General features: G+C 35.2%; 1 protein-coding gene across 14 annotated transcripts in view; it reads right to left on the minus strand.

Moving 5' to 3' along the window:
- LOC132264986 (heterogeneous nuclear ribonucleoprotein R) overlaps positions 1–24,884 on the minus strand; it is a 51,271-nt gene that overhangs the window by 6,947 nt on the left and 19,440 nt on the right. For 2 of the 14 annotated variants that reach the window (XR_009468553.1, XR_009468555.1), the window contains exons 2-13: positions 16,674–16,795; positions 16,406–16,599; positions 16,213–16,340; positions 15,893–16,134; positions 13,096–13,231; positions 8,564–8,697; positions 8,240–8,368; positions 8,024–8,164; positions 7,846–7,952; positions 7,613–7,734; positions 2,859–3,060; positions 262–517 (exon numbers count right to left, since the gene is read on the minus strand). Coding sequence is in view for 8 of the 14 variants with exons in the window: in XM_059765353.1 (XP_059621336.1) it covers positions 2,859–3,060; positions 5,481–5,688; positions 7,609–7,734; positions 7,846–7,952; positions 8,024–8,164; positions 8,240–8,368; positions 8,564–8,697; positions 13,096–13,231; positions 15,893–16,134; positions 16,213–16,340; positions 16,406–16,599; positions 16,674–16,795 (1,869 nt within the window). In the remaining 6 variants the exon portion in view is untranslated. Of the gene's footprint in view, positions 1–261; positions 518–2,846; positions 3,061–5,480; positions 5,689–7,608; positions 7,735–7,845; positions 7,953–8,023; positions 8,165–8,239; positions 8,369–8,563; positions 8,698–10,421; positions 10,558–13,095; positions 13,232–15,892; positions 16,135–16,212; positions 16,341–16,405; positions 16,600–16,673; positions 16,796–22,349; positions 22,485–22,818; positions 22,945–24,884 lie in introns of those variants that run through there. The other 12 variants (XM_059765348.1, XM_059765347.1, XM_059765349.1 and 9 more) reach the window with 9 other exon arrangements.

Below are 24,884 nucleotides of genomic sequence, written 5' to 3' on the forward strand. Positions count from 1 at the left end.
CTTAAAGTTATTCCAATAACTCTTATATTTCTCAAAGTACCCTCAACGGTACTGGGGAAAATCAACTTTCTAACTATGCATTTGGAATTATATCATCTCAAATAAATATCCAGTCATTTAAAGATCGATACTCTCATCTCCTAGCATTAAACCCAAGAGCAAGATCACAGGATTGGGGAAGAGGAATAAGAAATAGTAAAAATAAACAGTCATTTGGAAAAGACTACAGTTGAAAAAATGAAAGAGGATTAAAAGGAATACCTATGTGGTCTCTTATAAATCTTGCTTATCCACTTCTTCATTTCTTCATCATTGGTTTCTTGACTTGAGGGTTTCTTCTTCTCAATCTCACAACATAATCAGTATTCATCTCCTTTGTAAATTCCACAAATTTCTTGACAATAAACACGAAGAGTATTTTTCTCTTCTGACTCAAGTTAAACCAAAACAAATATTCCCTCAAATGTCGTCTTCTTCTTCTTTTCCTAATAGCACAGACACGCATAATCGATTGACGCTGCAATATTACCATTAAAAGAAAAGATAATAATAATGCAGTTCACTAATTCTCAGTGTCAATTTGGTTAAAATTAATAAACTCTATAGTAAATTACTTGATAGACAATTAGAATTCAGTAACATTAAAAACTGGTAAAATATTATAATAAAATGTGAGTGAAATGATTAGTAAATAAATTGCGGTTGGTGTTCATTGAATGACAGAAGTAAGAAAATGTGCCTTGCGAACTTTCGGCAAAGTATATACAAATGGAAAATTGTAAAATTCAAATAGTTTCAACAAATCAAAACTACATATCGACAGCTCTAGTTTACACACTTTATAAGCTATGCAAGTGAGTGTAAACATGTTCAGAGAAACGTCTGAAAAATCCCTCGATGGAAATAAAATCTATAGTCAAAAAAATGACCATCAACCACAATGAAATGTTTCTTATTATTTTTTAAATGACTGAAACGAAAATAAATAAATAAAAATTAAATATTAATTGTGAAAATGATGATGACTGTTACAATGAAAGTATTATGAGATGAAGCAACACGTATTGTGAATATTTACAGAAAATAAAACATTGAATTCTCATTAAAAAAAAAGAAAAAATTGGGAACGGATGAGTGGAAATGATGATACGGGTCTATTGGGAATATAGAGAATATGTATACAGTAGAGGTAGTTATTAATTGGTAATATAAAATTAAATAAGTAACAACCAGATATGTATTATAAAAATCAAGTGTCTCAAAAAAGAAGTTAACATAAACGAATCGATTAGTATTAGAATTAATTTCTGTATTTCCTCGGCATTATTGAAATATGGATTAAGTAACAAAAACTGAGAGTATTTTATTTTTTGTTTTATTTTTGGATTGGTTTGCGACAATTTGTTAGCGAATTATTGATTTCAATGCATAAATGTGTACAAAGAAAAATTCATTAAACAAAATATGATGATAAAAAGCGGAAGAATAGCAAGTGCAATCGCAATTGTACAAGTATCGTATTCAGTCAAAAGAATTTTTTTTACAAAAAAAAAGTGAATAACAATTGTATTGCAAGAAAACAAGCCAATTAGGTGAAGTAATAAGGTGAAATGTGTGAATGAGTGTGATTTGTGATTTCATTTTCTAGTCCTTCTTCAAATTGACTTTTCCTACAGATAGTTTTTATCCATCTTTCTTTCCTTCATTGATTTTGCGTAAATAATTGCAAGTGATTTTAAATAATTGTATCTCAACCATAACAATTCTATTGCATGTGTGCTTATATACCACTTGTGTCTTCTTCAATTTCTGTTGTCCGTCTGTCAATAAGATTTTCTTCCCAATTATCGTGATCTAATTGTATAAAAACGTAAAATTAAAACTGAAATTATTGAATTTATGCATAAAGTTCTTCTCAATACTCAAGAATACACAAAATAATGTTAAATTAGTATATTATAACAAAATTGTATAATATTCACTTCATTAGACCATATTCTAAATATTTACTCTGTAATCTTATCGCTTTCTTCTTACTAATCGATTCATTTCTTATTTTTTTCTTATAGAATTTAAATTCATAATTACATAAAAAATTAAATAGCTTTATAATAAGAAAAGTAATTAAAAATTAAACGGTAAGTTCCCATACTGCTTTTCCTATCCATGATTTATATTTCATTAAATTGCATCACTTCAGTACAACTTATTTCTCACGCTCTTTTCAGAATCACATTAAAAAAACAAGAGTCGAGATCAAGGTTTGTAAGTGTTGTGTAAACAAGTGGAAATGTTCAGTATAAAATCTAACAAGAACAAAAAATATATCAAATGCAAAGTTTGTTCAATTACCTTCCAAACAGCTCCTCTCTATATATATTTAATACGAATCGAAAATCTCCAGAATTTATGTCAGATGTGTAATAGACATCTGAATAATCATGCAAATTTAACGATTTTCGGAAACAGTTAGTTGTATTCATAGAAAGACTTTTTGATATTTCCTTTAACTAAAGCTATAGCCGAAAACTAAGCTTCGAATTCTGGTACTGTTGAATGTATTCTCGTCGGACATACACTTATGACGTGTGTTTCTTCAATTGTTCTTCTTTTGTTTACACATTATTATATCATTCTGACCTTATGTAGTAATGAAAACTTTCGTGTAAAAACGTCAAATTATTATACAAAATGATTCGAAATCAGAGAAATAAAAATGAATACAAAAAAATACTGAGAGAAACAATATTGATGTGTCGAAGTAGATGATCTAGTGGAGTACAGATTGTGTATCAAGGGGTGGTAAAAGCAGTAAGAGAACCAGGCCGTTCGGCAACGATACAGACCGTCCTCCTCACCTGGTAAATTTTGTTGCGGCTTGCCGCGCTGGGTGCCACGAGCGTTGGGACGAGTTTGACCCGCCCCACGGACCCCCCCGGTTGCTGCCTGAGCCCCCACGGTGGCCCCCCGTTGAACCGGAGGGGCCCCCTGACGATTGATGTTGCCACGGAGCCCAGCGGCTCGGCCACGCGCCGTGATTCCACGCCCATGACCACCCCCCTGTTATTAATTTTGTCACACATTTGCCGTACATTCGAGGAGCCAAATATCAGCACAAACAGAATTTCCATTTTTTTTTGTGTTTCATTGCCAAATGGGCGAAATTTCGAAAAAGAAAAAAAATTCATCCGAAAACGGCAAAATGTACAAATTAATAGGCGAGAGGATGAGCCCCAAAAAAAGAAAAGCGAAGAAAATCGCGTTAGAATTGTGTTTTCAGATTAGTTAATTTGGTATTCTATGCAAAAGAAAATCAAAAACTTGTTTTTCTTTTTTTAGTAAAACAAAATTCAAAAATCCTAAATGAAAATTACACTTTACAATATTTAATCGGAAAAAATTGCAGTCATCGGAGAAGAGAATGTCATGCCACAAGTATTTTCTTATTTCATTTATTAACTTTTCACACGTTCATAAGAAATCTCTTTACAGATGATGACTTACAATTTCACCGATAATTCTTAAACATACTTGTAATGGAAAATATCACTTCACGTTTTCACAATTCCTACAAAAATAAATTATGAAAGCATGAATGATATTTATTAACAGAAAATAATAATTTCTTAAAGTATTCTCTAAAACATATTTCTACTAATCTGTTGAATTTTCGTTTCATTTTTTTTGTTTAAGATAATTTTTGTGTCACATCATATTTGTGAGCATAAAACACTGCTTCTTCAAATATAAAGTGACTGTAAAGGAATATGAAAATCTTAAAATAAGAAATAAAATAAAATTCGAAAATATTCTACTAATTTCAATTCAATGTTCACATCTTTTAATTTCTTCAACACATTTTCAGGTGATGAGAAAATGTTGTTTTTCTTTGAATCGTAAACACGATATTTGCGATTGCCAGAATTGTATTGTCAATATAAACGTGTTAATTTGAAGTATCTTCTTACCAAAAAAAAGTCAAGTTAGAAATTTTGCGAATGAATAATTAGTTTTGAAAAGCGATGATGATTTTTCACATTTTGGTCATTATTTTTATTGAAAATTAAGAGAAAGGGGATTGACATAATCTACTGCAGCTCTTTTCTCAAAAATGATCTCAATAATTACTGGATTAAATCATTAATTGGTCATAATTCACGTTAAAGTAAAAATGGCAGGATATAATAATGTACACGACCAAATCGTAGGCGGGTTGCTAAAGCAGGGGTTTTGCACCTAATTATGTTAATCAACAAAAGTTAAATACAATTACCCTTGTCATGAAAGTATGGTGAGTAAAGTGAAGTTATTGAAAATATTTCTTTTTCACGTATAGATAATATTTTCAATAATTCAAAAAAGTTAGTTACTTATTTTAGCTTTCTCCCATCTCAAAGTGTTATTTCTCACACAATGTACATAACCTTAGTGAAAAATAGACTGTAGGAAAAAAAGCAGGAAGCATAATAAAAAGCAACGAAAAGCATTGTCAAAAAAAGTGAAGAAAAGGCAAAACATAAAGAGGTGTCGTAAAACAATGCAAAATAGGCAGTAAGAAAGCGATAATAATAAGCAAATAAATCGTAAAATATACTCTTTTTTCCAAATACGAAGTATGTAGATCATCACGATCTCTTCGTATTATCTTGTGATTATCTTTTTTTGAAATAATAGTGTAACTAAAAAGAACCGTAAATAAAGCAACAGCAATTCATAAAATATATATATAATTTGTGAATGCAAATAAATGCTGGTGTGAGTTTTTTTTTTAGATTAAACGAAATGTAGTTGCAGAATTAGAAAAAAAAAGAATTTCGAAAAATATCTGAGCCTTTACCAACATTAATTGGATCTCGGCTATAATTTTCACACAATTTTATAAATTGCTGCTTTTAGCCCGTTTTAAACGTACCAAGACTCTTCAAATGGACGTAATCCTTTCTCCCCTCTTAAGGCTCTTCTCATGTTCAACCAATAAATACCTATTAATCTTCTTGGACAGATAATATAATATTTCCACCATAATTAAAATATATTTGTGTGGTTGTTTTAGTTACTTTTGGGCTCAGATATGTTTCGAAAAAATTGCATAGGCACTTAATTATTTTAGACAGTTGGGAATTGTTTTTTGCAATTTTATTCATAAATAAGTGACATTAGAAAGTGAACAATTTGAAACTCTTCCCAATTCAAAGAAAATTCATAAAACACAGTACGCTTTCAAAGAACCACACAAAACCGCCAACCGTTGCAACCTGCCAGACTGTATTTCGACTAACTTTTTCGGAAATTGTGTTACAGATTGCAAAAAAAAATTAGGTTGCACATCAAAAAATGTCTTCATCAAAACCAGGAATATTGAATTGAAATATGCTTTTATCAAAATATATGTTTATCAGTAGTAAATAATATCTATTTTTAGCTGATTGATGATATAAGAAAAAAAACAAAAAATTACAGAACAAAAAAGTCAAACCCACCGAATCTGATCTGGATGTTCTCGGTGGTCCGCCTGCAGCGGGTGCCACACCACTCGGGGAATAATCATAGTAGTAATCCCCATCGTAAGAGCGGTAATAATCATCGTAATATGGCTCACTGTATCCCCCGCGATAATCCGAATACCCATAAAAGTCGTAATCATAATCTACAATAGACATTTTACGTTGTAAATCGATCAGAATTTGCCTTTACCAAAAATATATAAATCACATATTACATATAAGATTTGATTTTCTAACATAATAAAATTATATATAAAAAAATTATATTAAAAAAAAGAAAAGAACTGTCGATTTCTTTTAAATAATGTAGTGAAACAAGGTATAAGAAGTCATAAAATGTTATATTTCTAAAGAAAAAAATAAAACTTGAGAGAGCTTCAGACAAAATCACTTCATGCTTCAGATAAAGAGATAAACTACCATTTGCCTAAAATTATTATTGTCGTTTCCAGTCGTTTTTGTTTCATGAACCTTTCCTTTTTTGTTTGCGATGCAGATCATGCCGCAAAAAGCCGACATGTTCCATATGTGAATATTTTAACATTAAAATACTTACCAATCCTGAATTTATTGCAATTATGCCAATATTTGCTTAACTTGCCAATACGCAAACACAAATACTAATAAATCTATGCAGAGATACTCTTTATGTACATTTATAGTTGAGTAATTGTGAATAATTGCACAGATTTGTCACCAATTCAGAAGAATAATTAATTTTCTGTTATAACTCAACGACAAATGTTCACTTTGAGTATCCCTTCTGATCCTTTTTTAATCCTCCTCACAGAATTTTTCACTTTGTCTATTCATTTGTTCATTGTACTTAAGTCAGAAGGTTAAATCTTTTTGTCTATTAAAATAGAATCAGACGGTTTTCTTTGTCGGAAAAATATGAATGTAAAGGAAAGAAATGTCAGAAGAATAGAATTTTCTCTGTTTACAACAAGTGGCATGCAATGGAAATTGTGGATTTTGTATTTATCAAAATTTAGAAGAAGAAAACTACTTATGTTATGTAACTGTATCAGAAAAAAGAATTTATTCCATAAGTTTGGAAAGGGAAAAATTAAAACTACAAAATACCAACACTACAAGAAATGCAGGATAATGCTATCGGGAAATACATGCATACAGGATGAAAGTGAAATCTTTTTTTTTCTCGTGGAGGAAATACAACTAATTATGGAATATGATGTGATAAAAATTTTCAATAAAAATAAAATAAATTAGGCAAAAAACTGTGATAAGTCTTTGTCTTTCGACAGAAAATAAAATAGTTTGTCCAAAATTATAAATATGAAAAGTGAAAATGATAGTTGAAACAATGTTGATACGAAAAATACCTTATGAATAATAAAAAAAATATTAAAAACTGATAGAATGACAATAACTAAAACAAGATAGCACTAAAAACCTGAAATGATTAAATGTTAGTGAAACGTTATTATTAGTGAGTTTTAATTGAGTTAATTCTTGCAATAATGACTCTCATTCTTGTTCTCCTCACAATGTAATAATGAATGCAACAAACATAGGAAGAATGAAAAAGAGTATTCCCAAAAAAAACGTTAGTATGTAATGATGTTTCAATGAATAAAGAAATTTACACATTACAAAATTTGCTTATTTACACTCGACTTATAAGATTGTCTCATTTTGACAATGAACAAAAAAAGTACAGGATATTTTGTATACTTTTACTTCTGGGGCAGCGATAGTGAGTGAAATAAATTCTTCTAGCAATTTCACTTAATTTCTCTAGACAAATAATGTCGTGTTTCATTTCTCGAAAGAACAAACTGTTGAGCTAGCATTGCTTAGATATAAAAATATTTGTTTTTTTTATCTTTATCTCCTCTGCTAAACTCAAGTCAAAGTCTATCTCAGCGATAACGTTTCTCTGTTTATATCATTCATCAACACAATTGTTTGTGTATACTTTTTTTTTCTCTTTTTAGACAAAAATATTATATTATTTCAGTTCAGCTTCGCCAAAAATTTTCATCATCCTATTGTACTGAGAGTATAACTCAGTAAAGAACACTTTGACTACATGTTTTATAGTTATCTTCTTAAGTGTACGGTAAATTGATCTGGAAACTCACCGTAATCACCGCGTCCCATTGGACCTCTCAGGGGAATTCTGGGACAGTTGGAGACACCTCTCATTGGCGGCATTCCGGCCATCATACTGGGATGGGAAGGTGACATTCTGAAGTCATCATCACTTTTTGAGCGGAAGTAATTTGGTCAAAGACTTTTGTTAGCCAATTCATCATCTTGTTGTATGTTGTGCTGAAGCTCTGGACATTATATTGTCCAAAATTGCAATACCTACCCTGAGATACCGACTCGTCCTTGCATCATCTGCAGCATTCGGCGCTCGCGTGCTCTCAGGATCTCCTCCTTCTTCTTCTTGTCCGACGGTGGTTTTGCCAGAGAGACCTGAATGCGTGACAGAAGAAATTGCATCAATATTCGCACTTTTGCCACACCAAAATTCACCTCGACATTACCTCGATATTCGATCCTCCGAGCTCCTTGCCGTCCAAATCACGCATTGCTAGGACTGCGTTGTCTCGATCCTCAAAGTGGACAAAAGCGTAATCCTTAATCTTCTTCACTCGCTCCACCTTTCCGAACTGCTCGAATTGCTCCTGAAGAATCAAATACAACACATCATTAATCGTCATTTTCTTCCATCCACACTGAACATTAATTTCCTGACATACCTTGAGCTTCTCTTCACTAATATCTTGTGTAAGATTGCGCACATAGAGAACCTTCACTTTGCTCATGGTTTGCTCATCGGGTTCCTCTTGTGGATCGGCCCAGTCGACAATAATATCGCAACCCCACACCTGTTCCATTCCGATCCCATCCATCACGCGCATCGAACAGCGAACAAGAGACCAAGCGGGAATCGCCAAAGATGTTGGAAGAGAGCAGAGAAGAAATCAGAAAGTTCAATTAAAGTAAATTCACGCCATACATTTATATAAAATGGTGAATATTTTGAGATAAAAACCATGAAAAAGTATGCCTTTTAATCTTACCTTAATCCTTCCCGTGCCGAGTCTTCGTTTTGCTAACGAGGCCGCTTTGTGTGATTCGTATTCGAGAAAGCAAAAGCCCCGATTCTTCTTCTTATCATCTGGCGAACTATAAATTATGACTTCAACGAGTCCCGCTGTAAAAATGCATTTCAAGTGGTCGAATTCATGTTAGACAATTTCCTTTCTGCTCTCGCATTCTCTAACGCAAAAATTCTTATTATTTGCTCTCTTAACAATCAATTAATTTTGCAAGAAAAAATATTAACCAAAGAGTACTTTTCAAAAAATCAATTAAAATATACATTAGGAAAAAAAAGAACTATTTATGTATATTGCCAATTTTGATCATAATCTTCTTCACAACGAAAAGTTGTTAAAGGAAAATTAATAATGCTGCGAATTTGTGTGTGTGTGTTTGCTGCATAAATTCGCATCATTTTTATTTTATTTTCAGTACAAATCAAACGAAAAAGTATTGATTTTTTTTCTGCAAAATTATATAATGTGAAAAAAAATAATGTCAACCCTCCCAAAAGTCAATGCCAAAACGCTTTTCTAGAAAAGATACATTTCGAATTGTATATTTTTGAATTTGATATTCGTGGATATACTTCGTGCTGATACAATATAATGTATATATGACGGCAAATATTAGGACGTTTATAAGTATCAACAGAAATGACAAAAATTTACTCTGCAGACAAATATTTAGTTCTGTCTGTGTGCAACAATCAATCAATATAAATAGTTTACTTCTGTACAAAATAATAAAATGTTCTCAAATAAACAAATACACATGAAAGAGAGTATCATGAATATTTGCTGGAATAATCCACAATTTCATTTTTTATATATTTGCTTTGAAATTAAAAGAGGATAAATTATAACGAAAAATATGTGAATAGACATTTATAATAGTACTTTCTCCAGTCATTACCATTAATTTGATCCAAAAATGATTCTAATTATTGGCAGACTGTAGCCAGACAATTGCTGCTCAATAGAGTTCACAACAATTTTTTTTTTACGGTCAAATTATTATTTTGCCTAATTATATATTCTCATTGAGAGTCGAGTGTCAATTGGAATGCGTCAATTGAGTCATCGCATTATGCAAAACGTACTCTCTTAAATAAACTCATTCATGAACATTGTCCAAATTTCAGACAACTGCTATTCCACATTCAAGCAAAACAATTAATAAAATTAAATTTAGCTTAGTGTGCGAATTTGGCAATGATTTGGAAAGTAATTGTTGAGCTACAGAACTGTTATGAAAATTTTGCATAAAATCAAAATCCTCTAAATTATATTTTGAAAAAAATTGTTATAACTTATTTAAAATAAAAAATATATTCCAATTTTTAGGAAATCATTATGCGATATCTATAATTCTTTGTGGTAATTTTGCAAAAAGGAATCAAGCATGAATAACTATGGTGTTAGGCGCTTCAATTATACTTAATTCTAATATAAAGACTGAAGAACAGTCCAAATATTGGAATCAAAAGTGATTAAAAAATCTATGGAAATTAATCAGTGTATAATAAATAATTTATAGTGCAATTCAAAGACTAATATAAAAACTATAAATATCGCAGTGATTTAAATTTCCAAAAAATTTACATGAAATTTTGAAGAAATTTAAATTCTTTTATTCTTACAAATTACCGAATTTCACAGCCAATTGATGAAATTTTGATTTCTCTTTTTCTCATCTTGGAGAAATTATCGTTCTTTACACTATTTTTTGCATATATATTTATCTATAATGCTTGAAAAAGAATTTTGAATTTTTTTTTCAGGTAATATATTTAACAAAGATTTATTATTGACGTCGCATCAAATTGAAACTTACGTGCATATTTTGAAAATTCCTCTAATAATTCGTCGCGATCTCTATTCTTAGGTATATTTCCGACAAATAGCCGGTGATTGTTAAATGATATCGTTACACCAATCTTTTTGCCTTTCCGAATTTCATAATCATTCAGCTGGAATCAATAAATCAATGAAGACGCATATAGGCAGAATAAAAAAATCAGAATTAAAATTATATTTGTGGGGTTCTTTTGTCTTTTCAAAAACACTTCTTTAAGGGATGATTCTATTTTCATTCTTCTCTTCATTGACTTTTACTTATATCTCACTGCTTGAAAAACAATAAAAGGGACTTTCAAGACGAGAATATGAGAGACAACATTTTGATTCACAGAGTTAGAATTCTCTCTTTTTGTCCAAGAAAAAACACATTTCGGGAATTTTTATTTTCTAGGGAAGTACAGACAAAAAAAATAATTAAGAATGATAGGAAAAATGGGGATTAGATTTTGAATTTAGTTCTCTCTTTAGTCTTTTCAGAGTGGTTTCATCTTTGTTGTTTCTTTATGGTTACTCTACAAATATATTGTAAGTAAAAAAGAATTTTATGCAAACTTTATACTAAATTAATAAAACAAATCATTATATATTTCTTTTCTTCATCGGACTAATGACTGGAGATTTTTGAACAATGATGGTGATTATGTTGAAGCTTCTATTACATCTACAATGAACATGTCTTTTAACAAACTTTGGTATTCCTTTCTCACGAATATATAATAATAAGATGAATTTTACACACACACTTCATAAAGGGGTTACTTGCTGGGGTTAATTGTGTATGACAGGAATGATGATTGGGTATGAATGTGTCATGAGATTAAGAATAGTAACATAAAAATGTATCTATAGAAGGTAACACAGAAAGCTCACATGAATTCTTGGCAATGATATGAACTATAAGGCTCAGAGCGAAAGAAAGGAACATGTAGAAATAAATACTTGGCAGTTGATACGAATTCAGAATACGCCAATGAAGCACATTTTGCAACATATCTTTATGACAAATCCAGAAATATTTATTTATGTCACAAATAGAATGTTTTCCGGAGGCAAAACTCTTGGTGTTCTCTCTGAAAACGTCTCACATGTGACACAAACAAATGGGAAATTCATCAAGAAAAATTGCATTTTGGTGTATTCCAAGTGCGTAAAACACCACAAAGAGACAATGAATAAAAAAAACTAATGAAATGATAATGAAGAGCATTAAACAATTCGCTTCTCTCAGCATTCTTCATTCAAATAAAATGATGAAGAATGAATATATATGCACTTTTTGATAAATGAGAAATGATATGTAACCAGCAACATCTGCAATTCCATCGCAAAAATTGGCCGTTGTTTCCACGTTCTTTTCTCCTTTTCCCGCACCATCATCGTCTTTCATTCTTTCTTTCTGCTCGGATACAAAGTGAAAGCATATCCCAGGGATTAAAAATACGGTTCGGAAAACAGGTGGTGTTGGTGGAATATATTTAACCTCTTGCACCGAAGCTCTCCCATGGCAAAAAGGAGGTTGATGCACCAAATTGCATTAAAATACCCACGTGAAAAGAGAGGTTCAATTACCCTATCGCAGCATTGGGTGCATGGCCTCATGATTAAACCAACAACTGGAGTTGTTCGGTTTGGAGCAGAAGCAAAAAAAGATGATATACTCAGTGCAGATGGTCAGCGTATTGAATTTTCACTCTTGCTGTGTGCATACAGCTTCTTCCGCCTGCCAAAGCTGACCACGTCTATCTCCCTTCCCAGAATGCGTGCGCGAGTTAACAGGCAAGACACTTGGAATTTCGATTGAGCTTACTTCCCCTGCCCGCCCTTTGCCTTCTCTCCTCCGCACCACAATTGCTAATTCACCTTTTCCTGGCAAAGAGAGCACAAGCATTATTTCCCCAATCGGAAACTGTTACAGCACGCATCAATCTGGCTGCGTTACAGTTCGTCCTGTCTTATTTTTATCCACACACTTTGTATTGCGCTCCACACGGCAGACATCGAGTGTACTGTTTGTGAGGCAGATAAAGGAGGAAAGAATGTGAAAAAAGCGTAACTTTGCACATGTTGAAAGGTTAATAAATGATGAGACTGAATGATGGATTCTCGTATCGATTAAATTATATTGGTGACTGAAAATATCACAAAGATGCAAACTGTTGCACATTTTCTTTCCACTTGCTTGCTTATATGAAATATCTTTTTTTTTTATGTACTACATTCTTTCTTCATTTCCTTCCCACATCGTTATTCAATGAATTCATTATTTACATTTTACAAAGTTGATGGTATACGTTATTTGCAAAAAGATCAGGTGTGACGAGAGCCCCGATTTTCTCTTCAATTTTACTTCTTAATTCTTTTTGCGATTTTTATCAAACAACCGTTACGTTCCAATTTCAAGCGCAATTCTTTTTCCTTTATACATATTTAATCAATTTTGAATACGATCGCTGTATACGAATTTTGACAAAATTTTTGTAATTTTGTAAATTTTGAGGTTTTCTTTCTGCACTTTGGAAAAAAAGAAACCTTTCATACTTAGAAGCTAGAAATTTCGACTATATGCATTTGCACATTATGCTATTATAAAGTAATTTTTTTTTAGTATAAATATAGAATTTTGAAAAAGCAATTTTGTTTTCATTTACCTGTCAATTTACCAAATTCCTCTAATATCTCCTCTTTGCCTTTCGATTTTGGTATGTTGCCTACAAAGAGGCGTAGATTCGGTACGCTTATGTTAATTTTCAAGCACTTGCCAGATTTTATTTCGTAGTTATCGAGCTGTGGGTTTAGAACAATAATAAAAAATAATCAAATAAAAAGAATAGCCAAATTAAGGGTTGATTTCTTATCAATTCTTATATAGGATATGAGGTTCAATTTTGAAGAGTAATTTGATTTGTTTGAATTTTTTCATCATTTGTTATGTCATTCTGATCAAATTTCAAAATATATTTTCAAATGATGTGGAAAGAAAGAAATAATAATTGGGAAAAAATTCAAACATAATAATGCTAAAAATAAAATAAAATTATTAGTGGATAAATGGGTCATTTTGAAGACATTTTTTCCAATAATTTCGAAAATATAGAAGGAAAAAATCATAATAGAGAATTATAAAAAAAATAAATAGGGATTTTCTACCAAATATGTAATTGGATATAGTTATCTTGATCATGCTCGCTTTGTAAAAAAAAAATCATAAAATAAAACCGGACAGCTTTTCTCTCACATATTTTGCTTTCATAATTCCTATCAACCAATTCTTTTCAAGTGTCTCTTTCATGACAGCAGCCAAATAGCATTTTTTTGCCGGAATCAATTTTCCGTCCATTCAGCCAAATGATTACAAATTTCGAAAGAGAACACTCCAAATGATACAATCAATTACCACCAATCTACTGTTTCCTCAAGTAATTAACCCAAAAGTATAGACAGAAGTAGAAGCAATAATTTTTGCCAATCATCCCAAAACCATTTTTTGTCAATTTTTTTATAAGTCAAAGTCTATGCTAAGAAATAAAACAGCCAGGTACAAATAGAAGAAAAGTTCTACGCTGCACAATTTTTTGTGAATATCTCTCAGTAGGAAACTCAAAAAAAAACTCGTACACACAAACTGGTGAGAATTTAGAATTTAGCCATGAAATTTCCCATTGAGAAAAATTTAGATTCATCAAAAGAACAAATCCGTGAGATCGTTGAATTATTGCTTGTTTTCTATTGTTTGAAAGAGATTGCAAAGAGGAGACCTGAAAAAAATTCCAATTAGAAGACACTTTTAACCAATACAGTTGATAAAGGAAGCCAGAAAAAAGTAACACTACGATTCTTCTTTCTAAAATGCCAAATATTACCTGCCACACAATTTAACTTAAGCCTAAAGAAATATTTTGTGTTTATTAGGAATAAGAGAAAAAGAAATTTGTTGTACAGTTCCTCACATTTCAGCCAATAGGATTTCCAAAAAAAAAACAGACAAAACATTACACTAAAAGCCAATTGAAATACGCGAAATAAAGCCAATTGTGCTGATCCTATAGATTATCTTCTCTCCTTTCTTCTTTCAATCTTGATGGTCTTTCGCAAGATTAAAAACGGAATTCATGAAATTGGGCTCGTCGCTACGTTGAAGCCTCGTCGTCACTTGAGATTACTTTTTGGTACTTGTTTCGCTCTTCATATCCATTCATATGTGTTTTTGTGTTATATTAATGGTATCGACTAAAGATGTTCAACATTCTCGTAAAGTTTACTCTATTTCGGTGGCGAAATACAGGAGATAGTCAAATAAAAAAATTTCACAATTCTCTTTGTGAAAGTCAAAATCAATATTTTCTTCAATGAAAAATATGTTTTGAAATTTCTCACATGTGATTTAAAGTTCTTTCTGTATTGTTTGAATTGAAAAAAAATTAATTGGTATAGGAAAAACATAATTCTTGGTTGAAAAAATCATAAAAAAAATAATCCAATTCTCTTTAAGGGAAAAAATCAAGTGTGTTTGTGTGTAAAAGATTGAGAGAAGATTAAAGGGATAGGGGATTACCGCTAAAATTAAGTAGCAAATATGATAAGTGTTCTAAAAGGTCTTACTCAAAAATAAAGAACCAAAGGCGGGTTAATCAGAGTGTTCAACAATACTGTGTTAATTTGTCTTTTCCTGTACAAATATGCAGAGAAAGAGAGACAGAGATGTTGTTTTTTTTATCTTTCTAAGGAAAGTGATAAGAATTACATGTGTGAGATCTACAACAGGAATTTTGATTGCATTTCTTTTCTGGAAACAAAAGTAATATATTAGATTCATATTTATAAAATTATTTAAAAAATGTCCTCAATTATTTGATAATAAACATTGACCTAGAATATATTCATCTCTTGTTCAAGGAATATTGTGTTTTAGACTTTATATAGTATTTGGGGTAAAAAAAATTGCATCAATAGAGAGAAGTAACAGGAAAGCTTTTTTATTCTTTAACTCCATCGTCTTCTGAGAACAAATTTCCATTTTGGCATCTTTTCAAGGTATAAAGAAGCTATTGCCAGAAACTGAGCAAGCTGAAGAAATGTTTAAATATCCTTCATCAACTTTATTCACTTACAGAAGCCGCAAATCTTCTCTCGAATACGGCTGAATACATATTAAGTTAGAAAAGTTTTCTTCAACAGTCGATAGAATTATATACGAAATGTTAAGTATTGTAAAAAGTTGCAAATTGCCAGAGGGTGAAAAAAGGCATTACAACAGAGAATCCTTGGTGATTGTGCCAAAATAGAAAATTGTTGGCGTATACAGAATATAGAGTGGAAAACTTTAACTACCAACAATTATCAAGGGGAAAAATGTATACCATTGAGAATATAAAACATGTATATAAGGGATATAGAATATGTTGAAACAATAGTGGCAATATGAGGCAAATTTGCCGCAATACTTACCTCCTTCACGGCATTTTGTGCAGAATCGCGCGTCGTGAATGTCACGAACGCATAACCACGATTTGTGCCGGTCATCGGGTCCATCATGAGCCGCAGATCCCAGATTGGGCCGCACTTCTCAAAGAGCGGTATCAATTCGTCCTCATACATATCCTTGGGGATCTTCCCGCAAAATACTTCGCATCCATTGCCGGGCGTCGGACCGTCCCAATTGGGCGGAGGTCCGCCGTACTTTCTCTGTCCTGCAATGGCAAAAGGGGCGCAAAGCAATGGGGGCGTCAGCTCAATTTTGCATACAGAGAGAAGAGCAAACATCTCACCTGTCGTTACATCTAATGTGTAACCTGTGCGTTCAAGAATCTGTTTGATTTTCTCTTCATCGGGTCCTTTTGCTTGCACTGTTGTTGTCGGCGCAGGTACACCTTGTTGGCTTGCTCTGCTCTTTTGTCTGCAATCACTCAAACAATTTCAAGTCACATCAAGTGCTGGCGATAGGAAGACATGCTATCTCACCTGTATGTTTTCATCACACCGCACAAGTAGGCCGATTTGTTGGACACATGTTCCAGATTTGATTCTAGGAACTGACTCAGAACATTCAAGGCACCATCAACCGGAAACTCCTTTAGCGCATCAAGAGCCCTCTCGTCCAGCTCCACATGCGCCAATTTGCCAGTTTTGTAAATATCATCTAACTTGCTGGCAACCTGAAGCAGGAAAAGCACTCGTTTATTGACAATTTCCATCATTTTTCCCACGCACACACTCGCAATCAACTCACCCTCTTGTCAAGTCCATACTCCAAGAGCTTCGAGTAATCCTCTGTTCGCTCTCCATCTCCTCGATCTTCTGACTTTGTTCCTGGTATATCATCGACGACTTCGCCGTTTCCCTCTGCCATTTCTGTAATTGCCAACAAACAACATGCTAATAAGAAGACTATAATCAAAAATGAGTTGATTGTGCTTCTCTCTTTGGTCTGGGAGATAGAGAAAAGTGTGACAATATGAGACAGAGACGAGAAAATCTTATTATTCAACCTCATATTGCAACGAGATAGTTGACAAAGTCCATTGAATTCATAACAAATTGTTGTTTTGCACACATCATCATCTACTACATCGTCTTCCATCTCATCTCCGCTCAAAGGACTGGAGAAACTTGTAAATGAACATTTTATTCAACACATCCAATAGACGAACGATACCGAGACAAACAATTGTATACAAATACTGAAACCTCAGTAAAAATAAACAAATAAATAAGCAAACTTGTATTATTTTCATTCAAGATATCAATGTTGGAGTAAAAATTACGAAATCAGAATTTAATCATATTTCACTTGTGCAAAGTTCGTATTGAATGGGAGGAATTAGTGTAAAACCGAGTGCTTTCCCACCAAACTCTCCAATTCAGCCACAAGAGAATGCAGAAATGCTCTTATCATGCGCAACAAAGGGCCCATTTGCGATATCAGCAGAAAGACACTTGGACGGTATTCCCATTTCGCCACGAGGAGTTTTGTTTTGTATTTGATGTATATCTTCGAGCCTATGTAGGAGAATCAACCCGCGGAGTGTGTTAGCCAGTCTATAGTGGAACATAGATGAGAGTATGGCGAAAAAAGAGGCGGAATATAGCATTTGAACTGTAAATAAGCGAAAGTAGGCATCCACAAGTGTTGACATAGGTTATGGTTCTCTTACACGTGCGATTTCTCTAATACGCACACCGACACCATCGCATCATTTTTCGCGCGCGTTTTCCATACGCACATTTCGCGTTCTACACTCTCGCATTTCGCGACGCACTGTCGCAAAAAATCGTACGCGAGGTCGTCATTATATAAATTCTTGCTCTTCCTCTGTTTTTTTCTTCTTCTTCTTTTTCTCCAACTGAAGCCTCACGCAAAATTTTTGCCAATATTCGCACAATAGCCCCATATATACAATCACAGTTGGTTGCTAGATTATATTCTTTCGCACAGTTTCACGCAGCGACACAGCCTTGGATGGGCCAAAACAGTGAAAGCCACTTCACCACAAATAGACATTTTTCCCTCTCTGGTCGCGACCAAATGTGCGTATACGCAAGTCTGAAGCGCAAAAGGGGCATTGCGAAGAATGTAGACGGGAGAGAGAGAGTGAAAGACCACATAAAGAAGCCGTTCTCCACAGACGCATTTATGCTTATTGCTAATCTCACGCAATTTCCATTCAGTCTTTGCGCGCCAAAACGTTCGCGCGATGATGCGTTTCACGGACCGCATTGAAACCGTTCCTCATTGACGCCTCGCCGTAGATAAAAAAATATATCTCCCAAATAGTCTATCAAGGTGAAATGTTGCCAGACAAAGCGTATACAGAAGTGCGTATGACAAACCTCAAACACAAACTTCGCGCACATCCACCCGAATTCACGCACTTTTTCGTTGCCTAAGGCTGGAGAGGCCACATGAAAGACGCGTATTGTAGCATGTGAACGGGCTTGTGCGAGTGTGAAACATAAAAATTTTTGCGATTTCGCGAGTTTGCGAAAAGTAGGTCACGGCAAATGTGTGCGTACAAATTCAACTTGGTAAAACACTATTAAATACGACTTTTTCTGCCATCATCTCTCTCTCTCGTCCGCTCTCTTCCTCCTCCACCCCATACACTTGGCCATGAGTTTGATCCAAAAAGCAACACCACAAATTGCTTCCATCAGCGCGATATTAGTGCCAATCGCTGTGTTATATTTAATATCAGGAAGGAGAAAACTCTGGAAAGACAGTTCAGGAAGAGAGAATATATTCAAATTGGGAGCAGCTGCTTCTGCATAGTTGCAGTATTAATACATCCGGCTGTTGTAATTCAAGCAAACTCAGCGCTGAGATACAGCGTAACATCGTGATCTTGACATTTGGCGAAAAAACAATCCGACAAAAAATGCAAACACACAATTCTTCTATCACCCCACAAGATCACCCTTATCTCCCTCACGCACAATGCCGAAAGGTATGGGAAAAGAAAGCTTGACTTCCTTTGTGTGCGTTTCGATTTTTTCCGAGGCAACTATTCCCTCAATGTACGCGATATTTGATCTAATTATAGCCTCTCTCTAGAACATATTGTTCCGCGCGTAATCTGGATATCTCTCGCACATTTCAAAGCGTACACGCACACCCAACATAACCACACAACTTCGATTATCACCCAGAAAAGTGGTAGAGTATTTGCGCGAGGTCAATGAACTCACTTGCGAATTGACCTTCTTTTTATTGTATAATTTTGCTTTTGGCACTCAATTAATTAGGCCTCTTACTCTCTCTATCTCTGATGCCTTGTCTCTTTATCACACACCATATCTATCTATACTCGCAAATATACATACACCTTACGCAATTCTGCTTCGTGCAAATCAATTTCTTTTTTTTATTTTAATCCCACCCTATTGAGTCAAACAACGCAATTGTCCCCATCATTTTTTTCTTCTTCACTGTCACTTTAGGAGTGACAAAAATCAATTGATGTACACAAAAATAGAATCCTGAAAGATCACAAGTTCACGAGTAGAGCTTTTATTATTCTCTCATGTTCGCCACGATTGCCAGACATAGAATATAGTATGTATGTATAGCACACCTTTAGTCCATCAATGTCAAATAAAATCCCAATTCCATCGTTCTCTTTTGGAGCTTTCTTTGCAATTGAACACACAAAATAAAATAAAGCAGTGCAGACAGAAAAGAGTCATTGAATTTGTTCAGAGTGACTGATAGATTTCATCACACAGTGCAAAATCTAAGCTTGAAAAGAGACACTTTTTATGGCAATCTGAGAAAGAAAAAAAAGTGTTATATTTGGGATGAAATCATAAACTTATCATCAATTTGAAAACAAAACACAGTTTCAATAAGTAATACTAAAGCAGTGTAATTCAATTTGACACACAAAGAAGAGTCTGAAAACTCTCTCTCTCTCTTTGATTTCTATACAGAATTCTTGCAAGTAATTATAAACCAAAACCTGAATGAAATTCAAGTAAATCCTTTGAGCCTCAAATTCTCACCATTCACTAGTGGTAATTCAAATTCAATTCTCCCCGTCAACCCATAAACGCACTCCCGGTGAATTTCCCCCGATTTTCATCCACAATCACAAATTAAACGTACTGAGGATTTATTTGCGAGGGAAGTGTGAGAGATAACCTGAGGGATGAGGTTGTCTGGTATCGTCTATTGAACTTTGCTCTATCACCCTCTTTTTGCACCACGGCACATAGCATAAAATATGCGATAGAGCGGTACATTGTGTGACTTTCTCACTCTCGCATTTCACCCCCAAAGCTCTCTCTCTCCGTCTGTCCATATGCTTCTCTCTCTCTCTCTCTCTCCCGAACACCCATACATTTTCACATCGGGAAAATTTTCACCCCTTTCTCTCACGATGAGTGTCTGTCAGTCATATACATATAAGGTGAAAAGCACACCCAGACAGAACTATGTAATGGGAAAGCACACAAACACTCCAATGCCGGGAAAACACCACTGCCATTGGGCTGAGGTGGCAGACAGTGAGGGGAAAGATCCTTTGTGTTCGGAAAGTCAGGGTGAAATGAAAATTGGAGTGCGGAAGGGCGGGTTTTTGGCGTATATTTTTCCTATGCAGAGCAGAAGGAGCGAGACAGCGCAGTGCCGGCAATAACAAATTTTCTCTTGAACACTCTTGCCACGAACGTGATTTTCAATAATGAGACATCCACACTCTAGCAACTGCACAAGACATTGATAGAGACTTCTTCCGGAAAAACGTGATTGGAAAATTCAATTTTCCTACCCAATTTGTCTCCCTCGATGGCGCGGCTCTCATAGTTGAGGAAATTACCCATTTAGTCGGCTAAGAGGACTTTCGAGGCGTTCATTGAAAATTCATGCTATACGTTGTGTAATGTACAACCATCGACATACGCTGACAATTTGAGAGAGATGCGAGGCAAAAATTCTGGAATTTTCCAGAAAGCTCACTATATATGGCAGAAAGACATTTTGGGTGGAAAGAATGAGAAAAAAGGCCACCAGAGCGACGACCAAGAAGAATACCCAGAAAGAGAGAGAGAAAGAAGAAAGAAAAAAGCTCAGAGATTTTTCGACACGTCGACAAGGCATTTCTGAAAGAGAAATTCTTGTAGTTTTTCAATGTGGTATTTGGCTGGTAATTTGCAATTGCCGGCATGTTTTTCTTCCTTTTTTGCCCTTCCTTCTTCTCTCCACATATCCCGCGTATAACTCCATGTGCCGTGCAAAATGTTGAGCATAAATACAGAGCAACGGACGCTCTCACACAAGCTGCATGGAAACAGAGGAAGATTGGGTTAGGAAACACGCCAAGAACAGAAGCGCTCTTTTTATTCTACATGCCTTCTCCTCTTGTCCACTGAAAATTCTTCCCCTTTCAATGCATCAAATATATATAACACTTATATGCATGCATACACTCTCCGTCCTCTATTGATTTCTTATAAATCATACATGTATATAGTGGCGTAGCAGTGAAAATTAAAGCATTTCCATTTTCCTCTGCACTCTCTCATAATCTCCACATTCAAAACCTTGTGCTGATGAATTTTTCATGGTACCACAATTGAAAACTTTAGCAAATAAAAGTGAAGAAGATTTTTGCAAAGACGCAACTCCAGCGTGAATTCATTTCATGAAACGCCTCAAAGACGGGTTTGCCAGCAAAAATGGTGGGCAAACGAAAAACGCGCTTGCACTTCACTCGAATGCATTGCATTCACCGCTCATTGCAACGCGACACATGTAAAACAAAATGGTGGATCTGAGAATTGTACTTCGCCAGAGTGAATAGCACTTTCCACAGTCTTTCACGTTTGGATTTCATGGAAATTTTGCATAGGAATGCAAGAACAATTCACCCGGCTTGTCAAATATTGATGGGAAAATTGGGATTCTAGTGGATATTCGGAAAATTCATCGACACTCTGCAGACATTTTCAGTGAATATAGAGGCACCACCTCAAATGAAAGCCGGCTACAGTCTTTCTCTCTGCACGCGCAAAGATGTCATTTGCCATGTTGGATGAAGTAAAATTTACCAGAAAACCAAACTATTCCTATCCGAAGGGACAATGTGACGTGAATATAGGTGTATGAAGAAATATTTTCACCATTAAACTATCATTTTCACTGTGGAATTTAAGGAGGAAAAAATACCGTCAATCTTATATGTATAGACTAATATCTCTCTATTCACATATGTAGTGAATTTCAACATGTCTCAATATATGTATCCGACTCAGAGTCACATTCTGATGGGTGAAAAGAGAGGCAAGCACCCCAGCCGAGGAAACACTTTTCACCATGAAAAATTCACCATCCCCACACTAAGTGTCACAGACAGCGCAACTACCGCCTAATTTGTGGCCACCCCGTGGTCTTTTTCACTGGAAATTTTACCTTTTTCTCACAATTTTCAACACAACAGACACTAAAACTACGCCGATGTAATGGCGGTCGCTACGTCACCGTGGTATCGCCCGTAGCCAAGAGGCTAGCCTGAACCGCACAGAACAGAGAGAGTTTCACAGAGCCAGCCAGCCAAACTCTTGTTCCTCCAATTCACACACACTCGGCTTATATCAAGTGACTACCACAATACCCCACACACGCTGGTAGTGGTTGAAGGACTGTATTTGCAAGCATTCACTATATATTTTTGCAAATACACATCGTCAGACTTTTATACGATGGGCGCGAATACATGCAAAATTGTCGGATCTGCTTCGGCAGATACACAGGCCACACTATACATAATTTCAACACTACACCCTGGGCTTCACACTCTGCTGCCATCAGACACACAATAGAGAGACGGGGGATACATGGTCGTACAATTGCGAAGACCCCTTAAATACTACACACATGCCTTCACTCCTGTGGTCCTTTCCTCGCCAAGCAACCCCTCACGAATCTCCTTGCAAATGACACTGCGAATTGAGCTGATGAATCTCCTAACAGAGGCGACACCACACTCTATCGTGCCAAGTTACCACACTCACTACTCCTCACTATATAGTTCGGCTTGCCAGTGAGTGAGAGCTTTCAAGAGTTTGCTACTTCCAAAGGCCCCCCACCTCTCATCGTCAGACCGAGAGCGAAAAATTTTTGCACACACACAGTGAATTTCCGCGAGAAATTCGCGAACCAAGTGCACAACACATTAAAATTCGCAACACACTGTACCACAGTCTGCTGTGTGGCAAAGTATATAGAATGCCGAGGAGGCATATATCGTGCAAAAACCCCGTGTGAGGCAGAAAAATGCGCGCAAGCACAAAAAAGAACTGTGCTGAGGGGGTCACGCCAGAGCAGTTTCTGACCTAAGGCCACCCCTGAAAAGCTGGGGTTGGTAAGCCAAATTCAGAATGGAAATGCACTGAGAAAGCACACACCGCACATAGTCTCGATTGTGAATAACAGAGATGGATTTACCCGAGAGAACTCGGGTGAAATTCTTCGAAGAATTCTATAGCGGGGGGTTGAAACTTTTTCACCACTCTCTCAACTCCATACGACAACCGCACGCAACCATCGACGGATCCTACCCCTCAACATTGTATCACACAATCTCACCGCATAATTGAGATATGCTTTATACCGGCTTTTCGCCATTTGACAGTGGACTGAATGTCCCTCTCGCACTCACTCTTTTGGCAGTGGATCAGATTCAAGCCAAGGGGGTAAGAATCATATCAAAAAGCGGCACCAACACAAGTACGACAAAATCGCATCGCAGAACACTTTATCCGTCTATAATTTCTCTCTCTCACTCGCTCTTTAACTCTCACCTTTGTGTCTTCTCCGGAAGAAAGGGGAGGTAAAATGTACACATATCCCTCTCTCAGGAAGTTATAGATATCAAATTGGAGCAGAAGCCAATGCGGTGAGAAATTCACGGATATCTTTTGCAAAGAGTGTTGTGAAATATCTAAATTTGAAATCACATATTTCGTCCCTCCAATGTGCTCTACACATCACTGATAAACTCCCGGTAGTGTGGCACTAAATATCGCCACGGCTCCTCGGCGGCAGCGCGAGAGTGTGAGGTAGCACTGCAGCGCAGTGAAACGTTGCAGTGGGTGCGCCGGGTACCAGCAACCGAATTGGGACTCCACTGCACCAGAATTGTTTGCTCAGTGTCGGCAAATAGGCACGAATTTATGGTGCAAATTGAATTTATGTCTGGAAAGTTGTTCTGTACTCATTACTCAATCCCCTCTTCCGACTCTGTGGTGTCCTAACTGCAGAGCGCATTGATTATTTCATGAGACATATTCGAACACTCAACTTTTCGATCAATACTGCGAATTGCACTAATGAAGCCCCCCTATTTTTTGCAGGAAAAAAAAACTCCGCACATCTACTAACTCACTGACTAATCCATCTCATTCACTCGAATTTTTTCTCACTCCTCTCTACTATTTTCGCAGTATATAGTACTCCGATCTTTGTAACATAGAATACACACTCCTAAGCTGGTTATAATTTTTCTCAGTACATTCCACATACATTTGCAACAGGATTTTTGCTATATAGCCACAGCACACGGCTCGTATTCGCAATTTATTCAACATAATCATTCACATTCACAATTTCTCGTTCATTTTTTTGTCTTCTTCTCTCAAACTTCTCTTTTACAAGAGTTTCGCGGTGCACGGTGGAAAAAAAGCCCAACACTCGCGAAGAGACAGACGCTCTTTTGCAGAGGAAATAAGTCACAATGAATAAAAAAAAAAGAGGAGTAACAAAACGTGTCAGTGTATGGAATATTTAACATAATACAATTTATATAGAATCGCGGCTTTCAGACTTGAGACATAGTCACAGAGTGCTTAGAAATGTATGACAGGGATGAACAGGGGACAAGTGGGAGGTCTGTATATAGAGTTTAAATTGACTCTCGCAAATGTTCGGTCATATCGCGACACGAAA

The sequence above is a fragment of the Phlebotomus argentipes genome, unplaced genomic scaffold, assembly GCF_947086385.1.
Source record: "Phlebotomus argentipes unplaced genomic scaffold, Phlebotomus argentipes genome assembly contig_2, whole genome shotgun sequence".
NCBI lineage: Eukaryota > Metazoa > Arthropoda > Insecta > Diptera > Psychodidae > Phlebotomus > Phlebotomus argentipes.